Source organism: Gobio gobio, assembly GCF_949357685.1.
Source record: "Gobio gobio genome assembly, chromosome: 16".
Classification (NCBI taxonomy): Eukaryota; Metazoa; Chordata; class Actinopteri; order Cypriniformes; family Gobionidae; genus Gobio; species Gobio gobio.
In genome coordinates, this window is record NC_137109.1 from 37,197,634 (window position 1) to 37,219,569 (window position 21,936).

Here is a 21,936-nt window from a genome sequence, read left to right on the forward strand (position 1 = left end):
TGGCTGAAACTATAGCAAAAAACACTTGCGTCACACTTGGTGTCACGTTGTGCCGGGTGTATGATATGGCCTCTTATGTTTTTCTTTCTTTGAGTGATTGTAGTGATAACGTTCTTATAAAGCCTTTGGGATTTTTTTTTCTTACCCTGCAAATGCATATAAACTGTGCAATCTAAAGAATTAACATTTTCCATATGCAGTAAGAAAGAGCATGTTTTACAAGAAAGTTGAATGATTTAATCAGCTTTTAACACGAAACTAGACAGGATTAGAGCTCACCTGGAGTGAGAAAGAGTGGAAGAAACAGCAGTGAAAGGTACACCCACCAGGGACTAAATACCGGCAATTAAGGGTACATTACTGGTACATAATTAACCCTTGAAACATTAATGCCTTTGTATTATTTATCACTAGACCTACTTCCTGCTTTAAAGACTCACTCAATCAGCCTCATTTCTTACTCTGAGGTAAGCCATTGTGTGCTCACAATCTGAAGACCTAGCCTTAAATCTTTAGCGCATTTGTGACGCTACTGGTTCTGTGGGCTTAGTGGCTCTTGGCTCTGTGGCAGAGCAGTGTTAAATTAACAGAGACCTCCCTGACCTCTTCCTGTTAATGCAGCTATAGCAGTATGACACACCATGCCAAAAGTCAACTGTCCCCTGTTTCACAACACAATTCAATTACAATAGCTAGCTCTGAAAAAAAAAGAAAAAAAAAAGAAAGGAAAACCCCCAAAAAACTTAATTAGATTGAAAAAGAAAAGTCAATGCCAAAAAAATACAATCCGTGCTTCTGGTAATGCAACTGTTTTTATTTTTGCACAGTGACCTGCGACCCAGCACAACATTAAAATTGTCAAGTAAATATAACAAAAATGTCCTTAAAATCAGACATCATGAACAGAGCCATTGCACAGGGCCTCATGTTTTATGGGGGGCTTTCCAAATTTGACGAGGGTATCATGAATTGACTATGGCCCAGGATTATAAAAACTTTTCAGAGAATAAAATAGTAAAAAAACAAGAATTTATTGTAATACGTTTTAACTATTTGCAAATAATACTTTTTATTTTAAAATATGCACACATTCACTCTAATCATATGCCTAATCATATGCCTGCTCTGTTGATGTTTCTTGTCTTGTCACATTCCAATGAATTACATTAATCAGAATCACATAAACCATATATAGGCCTATTCATTTCAAATTCACAATGGCAACATTTGACAAAAAAAGTTGAGTAGATCACTTGATTGCATTCGGTCGTTTAATATTTCTATTGTATAACAGTTGACATTTATTATGTTTAGCCTATACCTTACCTTGAACTTTTGCACCATTAAATCATTGTGTTGGAATTCGCTCTGTTAATTCACAAAAGCGACCAGCCTAAAAATTTAACATATTAAAAATTTTTATCACCATGCTCGCGATGGCCCTGCCGGTGTATATCTTACTGACCCCAAACTATACAACAAAAGACAAATAGGAACTTTTTTTACCTCCCCTTTTATAAATAGATAAGCCTATTTATTTTGTATAAGAATATGATTATATGTTTAGGTGTATTTTATTATATTTAGCATTTTTTTTTCCTGCAACAACTGTATCATAACCACCAGTTGAGAAACTTGCCCCTAGAGGGTACAAATTAACACCATAGAGTAATTTGAAAGAAAAATATATTTTAACACATACATAATTCAAAATCTATTTTCAAGCTGAAGATTATCTCATTGTATTTAACATAATGCTGGGGGTGTGTTGACCTTTTTTCCATAATGCATGAAAATCTGCTTGTAAAGCAGGCAAGGCATGAGTTGAACATGAATGAACTGACGCATTCTTTTCAGATCTCTGAGTTTGAGCCACAAAAGAAAAGTTTGCTTCCCCTTCACACACTCTCAGATCTCATTGCAGCGATATAGGTGAAACCACGATCAATCATTTTCTTGGAGAGAAAAGTCACAATCAATATAAAATCTGGGGGGAAAAAAACCTTATGTGAAAATTGGGCCAGGTTTATGACTGAGAGATTCATGCTCCACTGTGGTATGACCAAACAGACCATTGATCATCATTCGCTGGAATTTTCATAAATGGTTACCTTCTCCCTGGATCATATGTCATGCACAGCTGTAAGTGCGTGAATTACTGACGTGTATTGTCAAATCAGTCAAAGTCAGAGGACGTTTTTGACAACCTTCTGAACTGTACAGCAGGAAATCATGTAATCACATGCTCTGTATGGCATTGCGCAGGTATACGAATGTAATCTCCCTTACCCAGCTGCCACACTGACATCCACATCAGTATCTTCTAGCATTCAGTTGTGCATTTCTTATTACACCACAAACACAATGCATTGAAATAATGTGGTAAAATGGGGCAGTTAGGTTGTTCCTGAAACCATTCAGTACATGATAAAAATGTTAAAGAACAGTAGATTCAGAAGAAATTTATGCTCCATCCCCATCAAAACAGTGAACACCTTCCTCCTCCCCACAGTAAATGTGATTACATAAAGCCAGTGGCTCTAAATGCCTGTCTGTTTCTCTGCAGGAGTAATCATATATCTCTCACAAATAACTGACAGCACCAGAATCCGTGCACAGAGATCTCCTGCTAGGCTCTGAAATACTCTAAAAGCTTTCTCATCTCGTTAGACGTCTGTAATGTATTCATTTAGAGCCTGTTTCACTTTGCGCGCCTCTTTACAAGCTCACTCTTATGGAAAATTTAAAGCCTTTTCACTGCACTGATTATTCATAAACACATCTAGCCGACTGTAGATAAATGTTGTCTGTTTTATTTCCATGGAGGAAAGAACGTTCATTTGCATCGCATCAATCTCTCTCTATTTCCTCATGTATAAGGAGACATTGGCAGGGGTACGAATTCCCAAGAAAGTCACAGATGGATTGGACCACAGACAAGTCAGACGTATTGAGGTTGAAAGCTGTAATCGTTTTATGCACAAAATCCAGTCACCGTCACCTTGGAGGGAATGAAACAAAATAAGTTTTATATGCAGTTCAGTTAATACTAACAATGTCAGTGGAACCTAATTTTTACATCAAATTTCATCAGTCAGACGGATAGAGCACATCCTGAGCCAGTTAGTCTTAATCCATTTGGGAAATGAAGGAACTTTTCAACCAAACGGTTGAGTTTATTCACAGTTTACAGCCTTGAATCTTGACTGGCCTTATGTGGGCGATAGGAGCATGTTTTTAAAAGTTAGTCTATGCATTGCAATGTTATATTGAGGACTGGATATGACTTGAGGATTACAGCAGCAAGTGAAAGCAAAGGAAGTATGTTTATATCACAGCAGCTCTTGAGACCCTCTGTCAATGAACAGGTCACCCTCTGTATAACCTGCAGGGCCATAGACCTTGGGAAGGAAGCACAATGTGAACAAAGTGGTCTGGCAAGCAGACAATAATAAGATCAATATCTAGCAGTGACTAGTGAACACATGAAAAGTGCTGTAGGCCTCCATTTTGATTTAGTGCAATGGCCTGGGTCCAAAATACAACTAAAGGCGTAAGGCTTTCTGAGGATCAGGGCACCAGACTGAAAAAAGGGAGCTATTGGCTTCTAAACAGAAACATATGGGAGCCTTTAAAAAACCCTGACCCCCTTACTGACCCCAAACTTTTGAACTGTATAGTGTACAATATTACTAGTAGTTGTATACTAATAATAAATAAAACAAAAAGTTGAAAACGTTTACTTTATTTATCTGTTGTGAATATCTATCTTTAATTACACATTATGATTCAAACGACCAGTTAGTAACATATATGCACACCACAGTGGATCCCATTTCATTTTGAATTGTACAAAACTAAAAAATTATCTGTGGTTCAATGAAGGAGTCATTTGTGAATTCAGTAATGGCTCTGAACAACTTACTGACTCAGTGAGTCTGATTCAAACTGCTAACTCATGAGTGAATTAATCGGTCACACTTTAGTTTAGGGTCCAATTCTCACTATTTACTAGCTATGACCTTTTCCTCAATAAACTCCTAATTACTGTTTATTAATAGTTAGTAAAGTTGTTAAGTTTAGGTATTGGGTAGAATTACAGATGCAGAATATGGTTATGCAGAATAAAGCATTAATGTGTGCTTTATAAGTACTAAAACAACCAATATCCTAGTAATATGCATGCTAATAAGCAACTAGTTATTAGTGACAACTGGACCCTAAACTAAAGTGTTACAGAATAATCTTATTAACCTGCTTTTTAAAAAGAACCAGTTCAGATCAGACATCATGGTTATTACGTCTTTTTTATTACGTGTATCATGGAGTGCAGTGACTGCTTATTGAAAAAGCAAATGGACACACACAGGTGTTCCTGAGTGACTAATTTGTAAATTGTTTTAAAAGTTAATTTTTTGTCGCATTTGTGACCGCTTTAGAAGTAGCAAGGAGCCCTGAAATGTTGGAGAATCAAATCGGCTAACTGCTTCACACAGCAGCAACTTTGACAAAGTTACTGAACTCCATTCTTGTTGGAATGGATCCGTGAGTGTTCCTGATCATTAAGTTCGGTTAAGTTAGTCTGGTCATAGCTTCTGGTAGAATGGAGTGAAAAAGCAAGGTGTTAACTTTCCCACAGGCTTCCCTAAGGCCTCACTGCTCAAGCTGAAAACACAGGCTGACATACAGCACACACACATAGACACAGAGAAAGAGAGATTAAAGGAAGTTTGGATACATGCCTGGGGCCTCCTTTATATAGGGAGATTTTACTGTTCTGGGGGAGAGGATGGGTTTGATCCCTCACTTATTTCTCCCTCGCATTTCTGAATGATTCTACAGAGAGACGACCACTTAACCTCCTCGCTTCTTCCCTGAAGCCACCCTGAAGTACACAATCCCTAACAGATGAAGGAAACCTTAATATATGGACTGTATCTTCTGGCTTACCTTAGGAGGTTAGGATGGCTTTGCTGCACTAATACTAGTGTATATATACTCCATAAAGTAACAGGAAGGAGAAAAGGAGTTTAAAGAGAAAGTTCACCCAAAAATTACACTTATGTCATTATTTAGGCTGTCATGCATCAAAATGAGAAAAAAAGTGATCCAAACTACATCTGCATAATATTCAGTCTTGTAAAATCACACAATACCTTTGTGTGATGAACAGACTGAAAATATGACAAAAACAGCTGCATGTTGACATTTTCAATGAATGACAACTTAAAAGATGTACATTTCTAATATTAGTTCACTGAATGTCATGACAGTCCTGTATAACTTTCTTTCTTCTGTACAACATACTATTTTGAGGAATGACTCAATGAAAGACATTGATACCCAGAAGTATTCTGTTACTAACATTCTTCAAAATATTGTCTTTTTTGTTCACAGAAGAACATAAGAGGCATGAGTGTGAGTAAAAGATGACAGAGTTTTCCTTTTGGGGTGATTTATCCCTTCAAATGACAGTTTGTTCCTCACACAAATCCATATACACAGTGAAGGAAGAGTCCTTTAGTCTGTAGTCTTTATGTCAAGCTGTGTTGTTGTTGAATACTGTTAGAAAGGCACAGCTTTCTTCTTATAAAGATTTGAAACCAGATATATGTTGTTGTTTCCTTTGTTGACTCTTTTTGTCCCTTGATGATCTTTCCTCCCCCTTCATCATATTATAGTTTATTGGACTTTGCAGGAGAGATGTTTTTTGAGAAAGTTTCTTGCTTTCTTCTTTCCAGCATGGCAAGTGCAAAGTGCAAAGACCAACCGAGGGCATGTTGTTGTGGTCAGTTGTTTAAAATTGTTCTGAGAGTCAGGGCCTTCAGTCTGACCACAGACCTTTTGAGGGGCATGAGCTGAAACTGAAAAAGGGCACCCTAAGAGCAACTGCATGTCTGTTCACCTACCCCTAACAATCTATTATTAAGGTACATGCTTTATTTCCACTTTTTGAATATTTTATTCATTTTTATTGAGAAAAAAAAAGCCTTTTCGAATTTCTATGCGATGGGAAAAGGGAGTAGAGCGAGTTCAGCAAAAGGTGGATTCAAATCTCAGGTCGATTTATGACAAAACTCCAAACCATGTACTTTACCCCTACGCTATTGCTGCTGTAATTAATTCGGTGTCTTCCAATTTTGGCTGGCCCAACCAGACCTTTAGTGAAAAAGGTGGTCTATTTGCATGTAATGTAAATGACAACATTACTGTACATTAATGTTTTACTATGTACACACACACACACACACACACACACACACACACACACACACACACACACACACACACACACACACACACACACACACACACACACACACACACACACACACACACACACACACACACACACACGCACACGCACACACACACACTACAGTTTATCTACAGTTTATTTTTATTGTTCAAAAGTGACGGAAAAGACTTATACAAATGCTGTTCTTTTGTAGCCTAGAAATCTAGACACACCCTAGCGGCAGCAAATCTAATTTGCAGCCAGGGTCGTCTAGCAACTCTCCGTTGGCTTGCGAGCTGGAAAAACCAAACTCTGTTTAGACCAATCACATCGTGTATAGAGTTGGTGTGCAGGCTTAACATAATGACGGCACAGTTGCCTCGGTTCTGCGTGCTACTTGTAAACAAAGAAGCTGGCGAACAGCGGTCTTTCGAATCGGCTTTGGAAGACTTGGAGTTAAGCTTTTCTTTGAGAAAAGAACAAAGAATGGCACTGAAGTCATTCTTAAGAAAGGAATATGTGTTCGGAGTTTTGCCGACCGAATACGGCGAAAGTTTAATCTATCAACTAGCTCCGCTTCACCTTCTTCGTTGCTCTGGTTGGTGGTAGCGCTATCCATATTGCGTGCAGAGGAATTTGAAAGACAACTGTTTATCCCACCACTCGGATTGAGCCCTGCCAATGGTGTGTTCCTAGACCCAACATCTTGATGTGGGCCTGGCTTGTCAGGTTCGTTCTTTTGAACTTTCTATTAAAAAAATCCTGGTATTCAAAGAAATTGCATCATGATTTCCACAAAACTATTAAACAGCACAAATGTCTTCAACACTGAATATAATAAGAAATGTTTCTTGAACATTAAGGGAAGGATCATATGACACTAAAGAATCGAGTAATTGCTGCTGAAAATTAATCTTTGTCATCACATGTTAAAATATATTTATATTTTAAAATGTAATAATATTTCACAATTTTACTGTATTTACTGTATTTTTTAATCAAATAAATGCAGCCTTGGTTAGCATAAGAAACATATATATTTTTTAAAGTGTACAAATTCCATACTTTAGAATATATGTATATATAATGACCCCCCCCCCACATTATATTTGTATTAATTTAAACAGCTCTTTGTGAAATAATACAAAAGGTTCTCCTGCAGCATTAAATTAAACATACTCACAAAAGAATGTTACATTACAGATGAATAATTACAAAAATGAAGCCACACCTAATTGTAATTTGCACAGTCATAATGATTCAAAAAAGTGAATACAGGGTCATACATTTTTATGTAAAAAGAAAATGGCTATGTTGCAACTTGCAAATCATCACAAGTGATGTACAGAGTGTCTAGGCTGATCTGATGTAATGTTACATCAGCCTTCATTCTTATTTACAGAACACTGTATCAGGCTTCACTTACATTGCTTTGTCTACACACACACACACACACACTACCCCCCCCATCTCTCTCTCTCTCTCTCTCTCTCTCTCTCTCTCTCCCACACACACACACACACACACACAAACACACGCATAAACTCGTACAGTAACTAATGCCATGTGGTTTGACCTAGATTCAATTCCATTATCTATATCAACATTAATAATGACAAACAGATCACACAGTCAGTCTACAAACCTGGAAAGAGGAGTTTGTTATCAGTCTATTGTTTGCTCACTTGCTAATCAGAACACGTCTACAACAAGTGCAGTGAAATGGGCCTTTGAAAGAACGAGAGAAAACAGCAAGTGTTTAAAATGAGAGCCGGATGCCTTTGAATGATCTGCATGTCACATGATGAAACGTGAGAATTGGATACTACTGCTGAAGCATCATGACTCTGGGCTACACTAACCACAAAAAGAAACACCCTCTTTACTCACACAATACACAGTACATTACAGGATAAGATGAAAAGAGGAAGATAAACAGTAAAGGAGGGAAAGGGGGAGTATTTGAGACACTAAAAAGGCCAACGACAGAGAGAAAAAGAGGAGGGAGAAGCCACTTCACATTGCATTTGTTTAGACTTGTCACAGCGTATCAGAAGTTTGCTTTACTTTGAGAACACCTTCCATTCAGGCCTATCATGTGCCACTGGCAAGGGGAGGCACACTAAACTGTGTGTGAGAGAGTCAATGTGTGTGTGTTTTTGAGTGAGCGAACAAGATGTCCAGAAGGACTGTGTCAGTTCCTCATCCCAATGGGGATCCGACTCCAAGTAAATTTGGAGAAAAAGACCCTCTCAAATCAAATGGAGATCCCCATGCCGGAGCCCCTGTGGAGAAGGTGGAACTGCGAAAGAAGGTGACCCTGCTCCGAGGAATCTCTATCATCATTGGGACTATCATTGGAGCGGGAATATTCATCTCTCCGAAGGGAATTCTGAAGAACTCGGGCAGTGTGGGAATGTCACTGGTGGTGTGGATTGCTTGTGGGATTCTCTCTCTTTTCGGTGAGTGTCACACATAACACATAGCTGAACATACGCAAGTGTGTACACATGAGTGTGTTAACATGTGCATATGCTCTCACACACAGGCTCACATTCACACTATCTTTTTCCACACATATTATTCACTTTTGACAAATGACCTAAATACCTCACCCACTCATCTGGTACATTTCAACTTTCTTATTTCCTGATATTGAGTTGCATTTTAATTAGAATCCAAGGAACTGTACAGAGACTGACTTAACTGTTTGTTTGTGGTTTTGAAATTGTGGCGTATAGCACCACTGATGCCACAGTCATTCATTAGGACACACCACTTTGCTCACTGAAAGAAACAAGTGTTCTTAAAAGGATACTTCAAAAATGAAAATTCTGTCATCATTTACTTTAGTCTCATGACATTCCAAACATTTTTATCAAAGAACATCAAAGGAGATGTTTAGCAGGTCTTAGCTGTTTTCTTCCACACAATGAAAGTGGATTGGGACAAGGGGCTGTCCAAAAAAGACAAAAAGGCACCATAAAAGCTCCTGATGCCATTTGATAGCTTTGTGTAAAGAAAGATTGAACCCTAAGGCATTATTCACTAAAAATCTTGACTTGGAAAACTTGTTTGTTATGGTCCACATTCACATTTACTGTAATTAGCAGCTTGAATATTCTGCTAAACTTCTCCTTCTGAATTCTATACAGCAGAAAGAAAGTCACATACATTATGATGGTGAATACATGATGGCAGAATTAAATTTTTTTTGGGTGAACTAAGGGGCAGGTTGATTGTGCACTCTCACACATAACTTACTGACATTTATTTTGCGCTCACCTTTTTTTTCTGAATGACTAGCTATTGCTAAAGCTACAGAGAGAGAAAAAATGAGAACTGAATGATTGTAATCATATTTGAAAATGTGGCCTTTTTCAAATATTGACTGTGGATAAAGATGCATTTGCTCAAATAGCGGATAGAAAGCACTGTCTTGCTTAATTTGCTCACTGTGTGCATTGCACAATTATTTAGACAACTCTAAGTCTGGCAACTCTAAGTCAGATAAACCATTTCCCTTAAAAAACATTACTCACAAAGTAGCTCATGGCTCATGATACCATTACATCAAACTAAAAAGTATTTGTAATGAACTTTGAATGAATCATTCAGTATTTGGTAACACTTTACAATAAGGTTCAGTTTGTTTACACAAGGATTCCCAAACTTTTGTTAAGCCTAAAATATTTACTTGAAATACCCACTGAAATTTCAAGTTAATATTTCAATAATTTAACAACACATGTTCACAGTTCTCAGATGTTGGTTAATGGTTACAGATAAACACAACATTTCATCTTTTGGTCACACTTTAGACTTTTTTTTGCCTCAATAAACTTAATTACGGCTTATTAAAATATAATAAGGTAGTTGTTAAGTTTAGGTATTGGGTAGGATAAAAGCAGGGCTCGTGGAAAAATAAGTTTCAAACAACCTGCAGCTTGTCTATTAAGATATATTAGGCTACATGTGATCCACCATGCATAATTTACAAATCATGCAGTTTCACAGTGTCAGCACAAGGTGAACCACTGGATTTTCGGTCAGGTGTTAAACCATGAGTGAAACATTTATGATAAATCCACGATAAATGTAAAGCGCTGCCATTTCCGTTGTTCATAAAAAAACATTAAATGCGGCAAAAGCGGAACGAAACACTGCTACTTTTTGAGTCGTTCAAACCGCTTCACACATAGGATAAGATTAGAAAACGGTAAAACTCAACTGTTTAACTCTAGGGGAGTTGGAAAATGAACATATTTTCAAAAATAGTGCCGTGTTGCTTTAAATATTAAAGGAGTAATACAATATTTATTATTACAGAAACTTTCTCTTCATTACATACATTTTACCCTTTAAAAATTTGTTTTATTGAAAATCAAATTTTGACTGATACTGTATAAATCTGGCCCAACAGGCATGTCCTCAACATCAATTCTGGACCCCTTTAAAAAAGGTATAAGTAGTAAGTAAATGTAGTATAAGGCATTAATATGTGCTTCATAAACAGTGTTGCCACAGTTACTTTGAAAAAGTAATCTTATTACTGATTACCGATTACTCCTTTAAAAAGTAACTTAGTTACTTTTAAAATCAAAAATTACTTTATTAGTTACATTCAGCAGTTGCCGACAACACCCCGCCGCCTCAACATCGAAATGACAACCATTTTTGCCAACACTCACTTTATTAGAAGTGCGTTTTTAACAGTAACGTTCAAAAATTTATCTCCTGACATTTTAAGTTGAAATTAAAAAATATTTCCTGAAAAAAACATGTTTTAATAAAAAATTTAATAAAGACAGTCTTTCTTGACTTCACTTAACATAAATACTCTCCCCGAGATGCAAGAAGAAAGCAAAAAAATATATTTTTACTAAGGAAAATGACAAAAATAGTAACTCACAGTGACTTGAATAAATTACTTTAATCTGATTACTGGTTTGGAAATAGTAACGCGTTAGATTACTCGTTACTGGAAAAAAGTACTTAGTAACACGTTACTAAGTAACTAAGCATCACTGTTCATAAGTAATAATAAACAATATCCTAGTAATATGCATGCTAATAAGCAACTATTTAATAGGGGAATTGGACTCTAAACCAAAGTGAGTTTATTTAGATTTTTGAAATCTTAAAATTCTTAAAATCAATTACATACTTTCATGATTTAACTAATTATTGGCTTTTCATCAACCCAAGAACTCCAATGGTTCGCAAACTCTGCTGTAAGCTCCACTTTAAAAACTATTTTGAAGAGGATCTGCCTCTAATTCATTACATTACAAAGAAGTTCATGCTTTACTGATAGTCTCCAAGCAAGAATTTCAGGCTATGCATGAGGAACCTGATCAGAGGACCCCTCTAATGCCTAATGTGTGTGCCTTTGCATGATAGAGGCTGATATTGTCTTACACCGCACTTTGATGGTGAGAAGAGCGCGGTCTGACACCGTGGAGGTTGATGGCTTTGTGCATGTGTCGAAGAAGAATTAGTTTGTGTATAAGAAGAGCATTGTTTGACAGTTTGTTTATTCATGTGTATGCCAGGAGTCATTTCACACTTGTTAGCTTTCTTTTGTGTGCCGCAGCCCACAGGCTTTGAGGAAAAGCTGAGCTGCCGATTAAAAAAAAAAAAAAACCTGTCCATTCATCCACAATTTCTCTCAGAGAGAGTTCAAATCTGCATTCTGAACTCCCCTGGTGGGCCTTGTATTTTAGAGCTCTCTTCACATTTACCTATTGAAGCTCACAAGTCAAGGGCTGCGTGTGAAGCTGGGCTTTGATTTGAACATAGTATTCATTAAAATGTTAAAATTCATAGAACTATAAAGAGCGTGGGTACTGCACTCTCTGAGAGTGGACAGATGGTCTTAATGAACTGATTTAACCATGTGCCTTTAGGGTTGCAGGTGTTGTGTAAATCTTGCCACCTTTCTGAATAGTTATGGCACTCGCTCTCCACGACTGGCCTTTGTCCAGCCACCATTGCCTCATTTTCCTAAAGTATAAAAGGTATTCGCCTTAAAATTTCCCAACTAGTTCTTCCTTTTTTCCCTTTCAGGTGCTCTATCATATGCTGAGCTTGGTACCTGTATTAAAAAATCTGGTGGCCATTACACATACATTCTGGAGGCGTTTGGTCCACAAGTGGCTTTTGTGCGATTGTGGGCTGACATGATTGCCATAAGGTCAGTAAATCCTCATTCATCCTCCATCTTCATTGTCAGGTCTCTGGGGCACTGCCAGAATAAACAAACACAATCCCTTCAACTCCCCATATAAACACAAGCAAACTCTCCCCAAAGACAGTTATATCTCAATATTACCGCTGGGCTCCAGTATAAAAACCAGAGATAAAGTGCCTTATGACAATGTAAAAGCCATTGCGGAGGCTTTCAAGCATAGGATCAAGGGCTGGATTTATTCCAGGTTCATATGTAATAATCAATCACAACAATGCCAAGAGTACCATCTGTACGTGTAGTTTGACAGTAAACATGTTCGTGGGAAAGGTTCAGTTCAGAATTTTGTAGGGTATTTGTGGGACTGGTTCACTGATTGTTACAGAAAAATGCGAGAAATTATGTTCTATTACAAGCATGATTTCTCACAACGATTACTCTACCTTACTTTTGAACAGTGTTTTATGAGTGATTACAAGATGTTCAGCACAGTACTGAGTGCTCAGAGTTAATTTTCTCATCTTGAAGACCTGCAGGTTTGGCTGTGATCGCTCTGGCATTTGGCCGCTATATTTTAGAGCCCATCTTCATGCCATGTGGAGTTCCCGAGATTGCAGTTAAATTGGCCACAGCAATCGGAATCAGTAAGCTCAAGCTAATTTTTATATTTATATATTTAGGCTGCTTGATTACAGTGTGTGTATAGCATCTTTGTGGCCTGGTTTATGTGTGTCATATTAATTTTGAGATATTGTATATTCCTTTTCATTGCAGCCTTGGTAATGTATCTAAACAGCATGAGTGTAAGCTGGACTGCCAGACTCCAGATCTTCCTCACGTTCAGCAAGCTGCTCGCCATCGCCATTATCATTGTTCCAGGATTATATCTACTCTTCAAAGGTATTTAGTTTATATTATACTTCTGGTTTCTCGAATAAGAGTTAAATATATACACACACACACACACACAGCACAACAGCACAAATATATATACATAGACCGATCAGACATAACATTATGACCACCTTCCTAATATTGTGTTGGCCCACCTTTTGCTGCCAAAATAGCCCTGACCTGTCAAAGCATGGACTCCGCTAGACCCCTGAAGGTGTGCTGTAGTATCTGGCACCAAGATGTTAGCAACAGATGCTTTCAGTCCTGTAAGTTGCGAGGTGGGGCCTCCATGGAACGGACTTGTTTGTTCAGAAAATCCCACAAATGCTCGATTGGATTGAGATCTGGGAAATTTAGAGGCCAAGTCAACACCTCAAATTCTTTGTTGTGCTCCTCAAACCATTCCTGAACAAATTTTTGCTTTGTGGCAGAGCACATTATCCTGCTGAAAGAGGCCACAGCCACCAGGGAATACTGTTTCCATGAAAGGGTGTATATAGTCTGCAACAATGCTTAGGTAGGTGGTATGTTTCAAAGTAACATCCACATGGATGGCAGGACCCAAGGTTTCCCAAGCTGTCCGTGCTTTCGGCACCAACTATGCAGCCCCATACACAATAAATTGCGATGCACTGTGTATTCTGACACCTTTCTATCAGGACCAGCATTAACTTCTTGAGCAATTTGAGCTACAGTAGCTCGTTTGTTTGATCGGATCACACGGGCCAGCCTTCGCTCCCAATAATGTTATGCCTGATCCGTGTATATATATATATGTGTGTGTATATGTGTTTATGTGTGTGTGTTAGTTATCGACCCCAAACTTTTAAATGACTGTTATTATATACTATTTCAAATATATTGTATAGTTCACATAATGTTGGAACAACACTTAAGGGTCCACTCAGAAATAGGTTTGGCTCAGGGAAAACTAAAATGACATAGACCGTGTTAGCTTACCATGATGCTAATCATTTGCTGCTGGTTACATCTGCAGGGGAGACCAAAAACTTTGAGAATGCTTTTGAGGTTAGCACAACAGACTTGTCAGGACTTCCTCTCGCCTTCTACTCAGGAATGTACGCCTATGCCGGCTGGTGAGTCCACCTTCTAATTCCACACAAATCCAATAATGCCCATACAGCGTTTGAATACATGTTTGGCCTCTTACAGGTTTTACTTGAATTTTGTGACTGAGGAGGTGGAGAATCCTGAGAGGTTAGTGATAGGATATAACAAATATGATTTCAGCTTAGTTTGATGTTTAATTCAGCTGTTTCTAGCATGGCAAACCAAACAGCAGTGATGACTTAGGTGTTAATTTCCATTCCCCAGGACGGTGCCTCTTGCCATCTGCATCTCCATGGTGATAGTAATGATCTGTTACACACTGACAAACGTGGCATATTACACCGTGATGTCAGCAGAAGAGCTGTTAGCCTCCAATGCCGTCGCAGTGGTGGGTCACTCCCTATTTGCTTCTCAAAACTTCTTAATTAATTAATAAATTCCATTAAATTCAACAAATTCAATTAACAAAGTCCTAATGGCTTTTCGTGTATCAGCAGTAACTGGAACATTTAAGAAAGAGAGCCAAAAAAGAAAAGGATACTAGCTTATAAACGAGTTTAAGCAATTTGCAGTAGTGACTGTAATAGTCAACACCTTCCTCCTCCCCACAGTAAATGTGATTACATAAAGCCAGTGGCTCTAAATGCCTGTCTGTTTCTCTGCAGGAGTAATCATATATCTCTCACAAATAACTGACAGCATCAGAATCCGTGCACAGAGATCTCCTGCTAGGCTCTGAAATACTCTAAAAGCTTTCTCATCTCGTTAGACGTCTGTAATGCATTCATTTAGAGCCTGTTTCACTTTGCGTGTCCCTCTACAAGCTCACTCTTATGGAAAATGTAAAGCCTTTTTACTTCACCGATTATTCATAAACAGACAAGTCTAAAAATTGAAGATCAATGTTGTTTTCCTATTTGTTTCACAAAATGAGTTCCTCTTTCTCTCTTCCATCCACACTCTTTTCATCTCTTCCCCCTCTCCATCCATCTTCCCCTCCCCAACAGACTTTTGCAGAGAAGCTAATGGGAAACTTCTCGTTTGCTGTTCCTGTTTTTGTAGCTCTGTCTTGCTTTGGGTCCATGAATGGATGCCTATTTGCCATCTCAAGGTGTGCATCTCCATTTTAAGTCTCAGTTTACAAGATTTTTACTAGGGTCAAACATAGAGTGATGAAGGTTATAAAGTATAAATACAAATGCGATTCACCAAAATGTAAAATACTTAAGAAATGCCATGAGAGGGTGTTGAAAATTATAAAGTATATGAATTTTATATTATTTTTTATATTATGTTGGTAGCACAGTTCTTTGTTTTAGGCTTTAACAAATTTTTTGTCTTTAGTTTCAAATGCTTCAGAACATCGACTATGTCTTGGTTTGTATTTCTACAGTGGACGTTTTAAACATTTTACATTGTGTTTCTCTTCCACAGAATGTTCTATGTGGCCTCTCGAGAAGGTCAGCTTCCTGAAGTTCTCTCTATGATTCACATACGCCGACACACGCCATTACCTGCTGTGATTGTCCTGGTGAGTCACAGACGCAGACATGTCCCACTCAACGGTCACCTGTACTGATACTCCTGTTCAGCTGAACAAAACCATTTGCAGGTTCCTTTCTTTCCACATTCAAGCCTAAATGTTCAGTGACAAAAAACAACAACATTACTTATAATGGCAGTCTAGACCTATACAGACACTTTGTAGCTTCAAAATACAACAAATTAAATACATGAAAATATTATATTTTATATTTTAAATATTAAAAAGTATTATTAATATTATTAAAAAAACATAAAAATATTGTAACTTACATATGCATAAACATTAACTCACATAACTTATATAACATACACTGATCAGGCATAACATTATGACCTTATATCCTAATGTTGTGTTGGTCCACCTTTTGCTGCCAAAACAACCCTGACCCGTCAAGGCATGGACTCCACCAGACCCCTGAAGATGTGCTGTGGTATCTGGCACCAAGATGTTAGCAGCACATCCTTTAAGTCCTGTAAGTTGCGCGTTGGAGCCTCCATGGATCGGACTTGTTTGTTCAGCACATCCCACAGATGCTCGATTGGATTGAGATCTGGGGAATTTGGAGGCCAAGTCAACACCTCAAACTCATTGTTGTGCTCCTCAAACTATTCCTGAACCATTTTTGCTTCGTGGCAGAGTGCATTATTCTGCTGAAAGAGGTCACAGCCACCAGGGAATACTGTTTCCATGAAAGGGTGTACATGGTCTGCAACAATGCTTAGGTAGGTGGTAAAGTAACATCCACATGGATGGCAGGACCCAACGTTTACCAGCAGAACTTTGCCCAAAGCATCACACTGCCTCCACCGGCTTGCCTTCTTCCCATAGTGCATCCTGGTGCCATGTGTTCCCCAGGTAAGCGACGCACCCGGCCAGCCACGGAAATGTGTAATATAAAAGAAAACGTGATTCATCAGACCAGGCCACCTCTTTCCATTGCTCCGTGGTTCAGTTCTGGTGCTTGGTTATGGACAGGGGTCAACATGGGCACCCTGACTGGCCTTGCGGTTATATAGCCCCATAGGCAAGGCAAGGCAAGTTTATTTGTATAGCACATTTCATACACAGTGGCAATTCAAAGTGCTTTAGACAGAAATGAAATTAAAATATTTGTAAGTGAATTAAAACAGTTATAATAGGAATGAAAAGAAATAAAAAATAAAGATGAAATCCCCTATCTGGACTGGAAGAAAATGTCAGGTTTACTTTAAAAATATTTGTCAGGTATCTGTGCATTTAGACAGTACACTTACAGACAAATCTTCTTGGCCTTACTTGAGAGCGTTCTCTAGATGTTTTACCCGTCAGAGCAGATCTAAACGGGTCTTCTTCGCACCGGAGGGAGTACTCAACTTTGGGACTTCCCCATATTGGCTGTCTGCTTCTGTGGTTTTTCCCCTCTAGCATCATAAATTCACACTGATTTCGTCACAGAGTCAGACTTCCCCTATGGTTTATCCCTCAATCTTAAATTTTAATTCAAAAACAAATTCAGCTGATTTGCTTTGGGACTTACCCATATTGGCAGTCTATCTCTGTGACTCTTCGTGCGCACGCTAATAATCTGTCGGACGTCTCCATTCAGATCTGACCAACTTACCCATACGCAACAAACTGCGATGCACTGTGTATTCTGACACCTTTCTATCAGAACCAGCATTAAAGTCTTTAGCAATTTGATCCATAGTAGCTCATCTGCTCCGCTCCACACATGCATCAGTGAGCCTTGACCCTGTCGCCGGTTCACCACTGTTCCTTCCTTGGACCCCTTTTGATAGATACTGACCACTGCAGACTGGGAACACCCCACAAGAGCTGCAGTTTTGGAGATGCTCTGACCCAGTCCTCTAGCCATCACAAGATGGCCCTTGTCAAACTCACTCAAATCCTTATGTTTGCCCATTTTTCCTGCTTGTAACTCATCAACTTTTTTTGGACAAAATGTTCACTTGCTGCCTAATATATCCCACCCACTAACAGGTGCCATGATGAAGAGATAATCAGTGCTATTCACTTCACCGGTCATAATGTTATGCCTGATTGGTGTATAACTTTTATTTTACTATGCCAGTAATTTTCCTAGTTTAATTACTTTAAAAAAGTGCTTGTCTTTCTTTCAGTATCCGATCACACTACTGATCCTCTTCTTAGGGGACATCTACAGCCTGCTGAACTTCATGAGCTTCCTGCGCTGGTTGTTCATCGGGGTGGCCGTAGTCGGCCTCATCTACCTGCGATACACACGCCCTGATATGCCACGACCTTTTAAGGTGACTGTCTTTTCTTTGCTGGTAGTCTATTACCTCTTTTCTTATGAAATATAATGGTTAAATATCTAGTGGTAAAAGGGTCATATCACACACAGTTTCGGCCAATCTCGTGTTAATCTTGAGTAGCTATAGAGTAGTATTGCATCCTTCAAATTCGCCGAAGAGTTTTTTAGTTTGATCAGATGCATTAAAGACAGATACAGCTGTACCGCTTCTTTCCAAAAACAGTCGAGCTCTTGGAGGCATGCCGTGCAGCGCTGCTGACAACTTCCGTAACCTGAAAGAAGCACGTTGATGGGTGTGCTCTTGCTTTCGCTCTGGTTGATCTGTGCATGTGCTCTTCCGGGAGAAGTACCCGTACAATTAATTCTGTCCCTTTATGACGTCCTACATGGCCATACTTATTATATGAACCCTGATGGAGTGTATTTGGCACAGAAACACTCCAGCATACATCCAACATGTTTTTTGAAACTTTGGCCTTGTTTAGCATGAGAATCCAACTCTTTAACAGTGTACATAAGTCAGAATGCATGAAATAGCAGTAGACCCCCGCAACCCTTTTAGGAAACACAGTAGATTGAATTCTAAAGGTGTAGGTTAGCAGAGGTGAGCCAAGAGTTGGAAAGCTATCGATATCTCAATTGTACTCTGTCACTTTGTTACTTTGTCTACTTAATCTTAGGTTGCTCCAGGGGGCCTTTTCTGGGATTGGTGAACTGGTAGTTACTGTGTCCAATATACTGTGAAATAACCATGAACAAAACCGATCTGACATATTTTGATGCATGAGTAACCGCACTCTTTTCTGTAGTCTTATCTAAGTATTTAATTTGTTGTAATGAAAAAGTATAGCTGAACTAACTAGAACAGGTTGGGTATAAACATGAAACATGCCCATGGATCCCTTTTTAGATAGGAAATTTCTGATTTTACAGATATCCCTGACAGTGGCCCAAATATGTTGTTTGAAGTAAATGAAAATTCACACTCAATACACTCCAAACCCATTTGTTTGTCTTCTGCAAAACACTAACTGTACAGGTCACAATAAACAGGCGTACACTTCAAAAAGCACCATAAAAATCACACATATTCTAAGTCTTCTAAACTCATATGATTTATGAGGAGCAGGCTTACATTTATACAGTGCATACAGTCTCAACTGAAAAACACATGTAATGTATTGCTCTTTCCAGACTCCAAAGAGCACCAAACGTTTAATGTCTCTTTATTTCTTTATTTTTCTCTTTCACAGGTCCCTATTATAATCCCTGCTGTTTTCTCCTTCACCTGTTTCTTCATGGTCTTCCTTTCTCTATATTCGGATCCAATTAATACAGGGATTGGCTTTGCCATCTCTCTCACAGGCATCCCTGCATACTACATATTCATCTACATCGAAAAAAAACCCAAATGGTTCCAGAGATTTTCAGGTCAGAGGTTACATAATTGCAAATATCAAAAGGCAACAGTGTAAAACTTCTGAATATGCGTGAACGTAATTTTTTTGTCTAGTTACATTATTATTATAATGACTATGCCATGCCAGTTTTTGATTATACGACCAAGGGGTTAAACTCTTGGAAATATATTTCTGGAAATGAATAAAAATATCCTTGTTATGCACAAATGATGGAGCATATGGAAATATATTCCATATCATATAATATGGTATGCTAATTAGTGAAGTTGACTAATTCATGTTTGTTTTCCTTGTGTTTCTCAGACTCTATGAACAGATCACTACAGATAATCCTAGAGGTGGTTCCTGCAGAGCACTGACTTTTATCCTTTATCTCTGTTCATGTATGTGTGGCTGTGTCTGTACAGTATCTGTAGTATCTAGTTCTCAACCGGTGGTGGGTCACGACCAAAGTCTGTTCTGATTGACAGCAGGGAGAAAAACAATACTAAATCCAAATAATAAAATAAACTGAAGCAAAGCCAGTTGAGACCTACTGCTGTCGTACATCCAAAAATGACCAAAAACAATATCTGAAATGTCTCTGCCTCAGTCCACCTGAGAAAGAGACGCAACACTGTCATTTTAACATATTATTAATCTTCCAATGCTGTGAATCACTGATATGAAGTCCATGCCAAACACGGTGGTGTTTTAGAACTTTGGCCTCTTGTTCAATTTGCACTGCTATATCTGTATACACGTCAATTTCTCAGACATCATAACAAGTGATTCTACTTAAGAGTGACTCAAAAATGGCCTCAGACAGTGATTTGGGCATAATGTTTCACTCGCCGCAATGGCTGAGGTATTTGACAATCTGTTATACTGACATGACTGTACATGTAAACACTGAATAATGGCTATCTTGTAGGGTCTTGTCTGACCAATAGCTTATTTAGGCAATATCACATACACTACAGTGAAATTTCTGTATTACGATACACTGGGTAATCTGGTATTTGTATTGCCTATACTGCTGCTTTATTGTACTATGCAGGAGAACTCCACAGTGCACTAATTTATGTTGATTATCACTCCAGAATTGCCTTTAAACCAATTGACAACTTAAACACCCATTCATCTCGCAAATTAATCTTATTTATAATCAGTTTACTCCCAAATGAATTGCCAGTAATGATTTTGCTCATTAACATTGTGCATGTTTGAATACTGACACACACACATATATCCTGGTAGGACACCTGCCTACTTGATTATGTCTGTTTTTAATTAAATCAGTATTATGTTATACTGTTATGACTCTTTTAGATCATTTTACATTCGCGGGTATATTTTTGTACAGCATATTTTGTAAAAATACTGACTGTATTTGTGACTGCTACAGTAGAAACAACTTTTTTAAAGCTACGAGCAAACTTTGTATCACCAATTCTACCAAAATAAATAAATCTATTTCCATTTATCTCTGCTATTTTTGCAGAAAATGTTTCCATTGTGTTTCAAAATGTTACCAATGTGTGTGTTTGTGTGATTACCTATGTATATTCGCAAAAGAGTTTAGCATACTTACCTCTCACACTGGAGACGCCGGTTCGAATCCCGCTCGGAGCGGGTCAAGAACTGTTTACATAAAATTGCACAATATAAAAACTCAATACATTTACTATGCAATTATTGATTAATTATATATTACTCTTCACTTCAGCCTATGAAAGTCAAATCAAAATGTAGTTTGAGCAGTTCTTCCCTTTAAAAATCACAGTTTAATAAAATTCAAAACTCAGAAAGGGGTTATCTGGACCATACGGTGTCCTGACAACACCTGACAGAGGTAGGAAGGTCTTAGTGAATAGTGGGCCGTACATTGGACATGGCAGGAAATATAATACTGAAAGCAGAAAATGTGTTCTTGAGTCACACTGTGAGGATTTTGATCAATGAACAGGTCTCACTTCACAGAGTCTGCTGTTGTAGAAAGAGACCAGTCAATGAAATAACAGTAGACATGCAAAACCCAAAACAGTGTTAGTGTGTGGGTCGGTTGTTGGCATTTGAAGGGATCTAGGAGCAGAATGATTGATCCATTCCACTAGAATGATTGCATTACTCCTCTAATATCTCAACCGCTTACAGAGCCGCCCTAAAAAGATGAGAATATAGAAAGAAAGAAAACAGAGATGACTGAGGAAGAAAATATTACTTCACCCACACAATCGTATCAACGTGAGTTATGTTTGTGTGTTATAGTCAGCACCAGTTTATGTGAGTGTGTGTTGGCAGAAGAAGGGGTCCCATATC

General features: G+C 38.2%; 1 protein-coding gene across 1 annotated transcript; it reads left to right on the forward strand.

Moving 5' to 3' along the window:
• Nucleotides 1-8,126: 8,126 nt before the first annotated feature.
• slc7a11 (solute carrier family 7 member 11) lies at nucleotides 8,127-21,108 on the forward strand. The gene is made up of 12 exons (XM_079838658.1): nucleotides 8,127-8,700; nucleotides 12,308-12,434; nucleotides 12,957-13,072; nucleotides 13,203-13,328; nucleotides 14,320-14,419; nucleotides 14,496-14,540; nucleotides 14,658-14,781; nucleotides 15,401-15,504; nucleotides 15,828-15,924; nucleotides 18,060-18,209; nucleotides 19,468-19,645; nucleotides 19,939-21,108. The coding sequence occupies exons 1-12, from the start codon at nucleotides 8,415-8,417 to the stop codon at nucleotides 19,992-19,994; spliced, it is 1,509 nt and encodes a 502-aa protein (XP_079694784.1). The 5' UTR covers nucleotides 8,127-8,414; the 3' UTR covers nucleotides 19,995-21,108.
• Nucleotides 21,109-21,936: the final 828 nt, after the last annotated feature.